Source organism: Rana temporaria, chromosome 13 (assembly GCF_905171775.1).
Source record: "Rana temporaria chromosome 13, aRanTem1.1, whole genome shotgun sequence".
Lineage (NCBI taxonomy): Eukaryota > Metazoa > Chordata > Amphibia > Anura > Ranidae > Rana > Rana temporaria.
The window spans coordinates 94,131,424-94,136,962 of record NC_053501.1 but is presented as its reverse complement, the minus strand read 5'-3'; the positions used below and the strand labels follow the sequence as shown (position 1 = coordinate 94,136,962).

The window sequence follows — 5,539 nt, the reverse complement described above, 5'->3', positions numbered from 1 at the left end:
CTATGCCCAAAAGGGACATAGGATGACCCTAGACCCAAGAGTCATTAGTGGCGCTGGCACAGGAGTACCCCACATCCTTCAAAGGTCTCTGGGTGTCACGGGCCATTCCGTTACAGTTACCATTATCTGTCTGGAATAGATCCATAGAGGGATGAGTGTAGTCCTTGCTGATGTGGTAGATCGTGCTGTTGGATGAAAAATGAATTTGCCGAAAGAGCTCCACGTCCCTTCATGAATTGAACTCTATGCATTGTTATACAATTTTAAGAAATAAAATGGGCGATCACGATTATACAGTATATCAAGAATTACTTATAGGGTACATAATGTTTAATTCACCACATATTTTTATCAATTTAGTATTCATATAGTATGTCATTTTTTTTTAGGTATAGAGAATAGAGAAGATGGGCAGATCTGGTTAAATTGGGAGAATTGTTTATATTAGATTAACCACTTCAATAAAGGGCGCTTTCACCCTCTTCCTGCCCAGGCCAATTTTCAGCTTTCAGCTCTGTCGCTTTTTAAATGACAATTTCGCAGTCATGCAACACTGTACCCAAACAATTTTTTTTATCATTTTGTTCCCACAAATAGAGCTTTCTTTTTGTGGTATTTGATCTTAAATATTAAACAAATAAAAAAAAGACAGAACATTCAGAAAAAAAATAAATACTTTTTTCTTTCTTTCTGTTATAAAATGTTGTAAATAAGTAAGTTTTCTCCTTCACTGATGGGCACTGATGAGGCTGCATGGATAGGCACTGATGAGGTGGCACCAATGAGGTGGCACTGATGATTGGCACTAATATGCAGCACTGATGGGCACTGATATGCAGCACTAATGGGCACTGATATGCAGCACTAATGGACATTGATAGGCGGCACTGATGGGTACTGATAGGCGACACTGATGGGCACTGAAAGGATGCACTTATGGGTGGTACTGATGGACACTGATAGATGGCACTGGTAGGCATCAATGATGAGGCACAGCAGGCATTACTGATGGGCACTGATTGACATACCTGGTGGTCATGGGTGGGAATCATTGGTGGGCATTCCTGGTGGTCATGGGTGGCATTCCTGGTGGTCCTGGGTGGGCATCCTCTGGGGGCTGCACTGATAATCAATCAGCGCAGATCCCCCCTGTCAAGAGAGCAGCTGAACGGCTCTCCTTTACTCGCATCTGTCAGATGCAATAGATGAAAAGCCGATATATGGCTTTCCCTGTTTACACCATGATCAGCTGTGATTAGATATTGCTGATCACATGGTAAAGAGCCTCCGTCAGAGGCTCTTTACCTAGATCAGATTTGCGGTGTGTAAGACCGAGACACCACCGATTGCCGTGCTGTGTGCCCATGCGGGTGCGTGCTGGCTTCTTATACTGCTGGACATCATATGACACCCAGTCAGGATAACTGAACCACCTTCTGGCCATCATTCTGCTATAGGCCAGGCAGGAAGTGGTTAAATACATGCTGGGACTTTCCAGGTGCTCCATAAAAAAATTGCACATACACACTACATAATAAAAAAAAATCTTGCATTTGATCGAAATAATCATACAAGTAAAAGAAAAAAAAGTTTGCATAGAAGCAATTATATATATTTCTACATCTTGGTATTGAGATCCATTTTCTTTACAAGAGGTAGATACTTACAACATGCCTTGCACTTATTTAATACTGGTGTAACCTCCCCCCCAAATATATTAGTTGTTATATATATATATATATAAGATATAATATATATATATATATATATATATATATATATATATATATATATATAAGAAAAAACAGCAGTGGAGAAAAGTTATAAAAAATACCAGTGGCTTAGGCAAAGGAGAGGGTGATGGCACAATCCTTCCAGTAACGTCCTGGGAACGCTGAGCATTCCAAACCTTGCTGAAATATGATCCAGCATGGTGCATTCACTCAATTAGATCATAGTACATTGTAAAACAATCTATATGCAATCTATAAATCTATATAGTTCTGTTATTATTTTGACCTTAGATAACAGAAGGAAGTCCAATGAATAGAGACACTAGTCCCGCATATAAAACAAAATGCTGAGCTTGGCAAATTATTCGGATCAGACAATTGGCATCTCGTTTGGTATCTTTATCACTTGAGCTCATAACCAGAGCATTTTTGTGACACTGCTGCCCACTCGCAGTGTGGGCCAATTGTCTGTCTATCATAGAAGCCGGTTCAGGAGGCGGGACTTTTGTATTAACTACTTGCCGACCAGCCGCCACAGTTATACGGCGGCAGGTCGGCTCCCCTGCTCTCTCACCCGTAGCTATACGCCGTGTCTCAAAGCGGCCACTAGGGGCGCATGCCCCTTCCCCGCCCCTAGTGCTAACCTGCATTTTTATAGTAATCCAATGCATTTTTATAGCACTGATCGCTATAAAAATGCCAATGGTCCCAAAAATGTGTCAAAAGTGTCCGCCATAATGTCGCCGTACCGGGAAAAAAAAAATCGCTGATCACCGCCATTACTAGTAAAAAAAAAATATTAATAAAAATGCCATAAAACTACCCCCTATTTTGTAAATGCTATAACTTTTGAGCAAACCAATCAATAAATGTTTATTGCGATTTTTTTTACGAAAAATATGTAGAAGAATACATATCGGCCTAAACTGAGAATTTTTTTTTATATATATATATATATATATATATATATATATATATATATATATATATATATATATATATATATATATATATATATAGATTTTCGGGGGATATTTATTATAACAAAAAGTAAAAAATTGTCGCTCTATTTTTGTTTATAGAGCAAAAACAAAAAAATTGCGATCAAATACCACCAAAAGAAAGCTCTATTTGTGGGGAAAAAAGGAAATTTTTGTTTGGGAGCCATGTCGCACGACCGCGCAATTGTCAGTTAAAGCGACACAGTGGCAAATCGCAAAAAGTGCTCTGGTATTTAACCAGCAATATGGTCCGGGGGTTAAGTGGTTAAAGAGGCTGTTGAATAAACAAGAGATTCTCGCTGTATGTAATCTGACGGCGCTCATTCCACCCCCTCCCTGAGATGGGCATTGATCAGGCTGCATTCATGGCAACGGGGAGGCTGCATGGATGGGCAATGGTGAGGCTACAGATGGGCAATGGTAAAGCTGCAGATGGGCATTGATCAAGCTGCATTAATGGGCAATTTTGAGGCTGCAGATGGGCATTGATCCTTATATTGCTTCAAAGTTCTTTATTTAAAATATAAGGTATTTTCCTGAAACTTTCCTCTTTAAATGAAGGTGCGTGTTATACGCCGATAAATACGGTAATTATTAAACTGAATATATTATGTACAAAATACACAAACCAATAAATTGTACTTGGTATTATGGCATAACACATCCTTAGTCTGTGCATGTAAATACATTTAACACGTTTCCAGTGTAACTGAGAGGAAAAAAATGAGGAGGGACTAATGGGCTAATGTTTTTAAAACTTTATATTCAGGTAAAGTGCACAGAAGGAAATGGAAAACTTAAACCAAACATCAGTGGGAAGATTCATCCTTCTTGGACTCTCCAGTGTCCCCGGTTTGAAGGCAGTCTTCTTCTTGGTCTTTTTATTGATGTACATGGTGACCTTATCAGGAAATCTTCTACTGATCATTGCAGTGAGGCTTAATCCTCGACTTCATACGCCCATGTATTTTTTCCTATGTAACCTCTCTTTCATTGACATTTGCTTCTCGACAAACATAACACCAAAGATCCTAGCAAACACTCTATCCAAAGACACGTCTATAACACTGTTGGGGTGTGCCGTCCAACTCTATTTCCATTTGGCTCTTGGGGCTACCGAATGTTTGATACTGGCTGCAATGGCCTATGATAGGTATAATGCCATCTGCAAACCATTACAATATGCCACCATTATAAACCCAAATTTTTGTATGTCATTAGCTGTTGGTTGCTGGACTCAGTGTTTTTCACTTTCCATAATTCATGTAGTTTTTGCTTTCCAGTTGCCATTCTGCAAGTCCAACCATGTCAACCATTTTTTCTGTGAGATGCCACCAATTTTGCGGCTCTCCTGCAAGGATCCTTGGGTCAATCAGGTTGCTCTGTATGTTTGTTGTGCAATATTCACTCTTTGTACATTTGTGTTGATATTCTTGTCCTATGTCCATATTTTCTCCACAATACTTAAGATCCACCATAAAAAAGGGCACCACAAAGCTTTCTCCACCTGTGCCTCACACCTCACTGTGGTTACGCTCTACTACGGGACCATCATATTCATGTATTTGCGTCCTCAATCCAGTTACTCTCCAGATCACGACAGGGTGGTTTCTGTTTTCTACACTGTGGTGTCGCCAATGTTAAATCCCATCATCTACTGTGTGAGAAATAAAGATATTAAGGGGACTCTAAAAAACAAAATACAATTCATAGTGTATCTTTTATAATCCTAACTCTCGGATGCCAGTAAAAAAAATCCATAATTTTTTTCTTGGTCTCAAAAAGATTTTAGAACTTCTGGTGTGGTATTTTTACAGAAAGGAAGTGCCATGAGATAGTTATGGAGTACTATATGATGGTTCTACTCCAATTTTAAGGCGGAACTTAATTGTATTGCACCAAAAACGCTATTTTATTCATTTTTATTATTCAAAGCAAACTCAACCATACATGCTTTATTTGTTGAGGAATCAATTTCAAAAACAGGGCGGGAGTGACATCACGGCTCAGGCTAATCACAGCGCCAGAGCCGCAATACCAGGAAGTAACTCCGGGACGACATGTCGGCGGCCGGAGGGGGGAGACGTGGACTGCTGTGGGGGCTTCGATCTGAGATAAGTAATACATAATGAGCTAGTATGCCATCAGTATGCTGATTTTTACAAACTGTAAAGTTACTGACGGTTGGCAACCCTGCATGCAAGCAAAAACAAAAAAACATACATCATTTTTGCTTACACACTTTGGATATGGAAGTCAGCACAGCTTGATCTTATTCCCTAAGGTCCGGGAGAAATTCTCTTGCAAAGTGCAACTTACCTTGCAAAGTGAACTGTCTATTTGCCTTTAGTATATCCACCCCTAGGTGTTCAGGCAACATGAGGCAACACTCTTTCACAAATCTAGATTTCACGTCGGCTAAGACAAGTACAAAAATAGATGAATTTTGAACTGCTGCAAGTCAAGGATGCAAAAATTGTATGGCTCTGATAAAGTAGTGACATTTTATTGGAAAGTAAATGCCCAGTTCAGTGAAGCATTTAAATAAATATCATAATTACTGAAAAGTAACACTGCAAAAAGTTTGTTGACAGAATAGTTATTGCAATTATCAACCAATAATCAAAATATAAAATTGTAAGATTAACTTGTTACAATGACATCTAAAAGGGATATATATTATGCAGCAAGTAAACATGTCTATGAAGTTAAGTATAAAAGCTGCACTACCCTAACATAAATTTATATTATACAATTAAAGTGCTAATGGTGCATGTGCATATGCAATACAATAAATAAAAAAAC

The 5,539-nt window shown here is 38.8% G+C and overlaps 1 protein-coding gene across 1 annotated transcript; it reads left to right on the top strand.

The window, feature by feature from the left end:
• The first annotated feature begins 3,522 nt into the window (after positions 1-3,522).
• LOC120920076 (olfactory receptor 2G3-like) lies at positions 3,523-4,461 on the top strand. The gene has a single exon (XM_040331989.1). The coding sequence runs from the start codon at positions 3,523-3,525 to the stop codon at positions 4,459-4,461; it is 939 nt and encodes a 312-aa protein (XP_040187923.1).
• Positions 4,462-5,539: the final 1,078 nt, after the last annotated feature.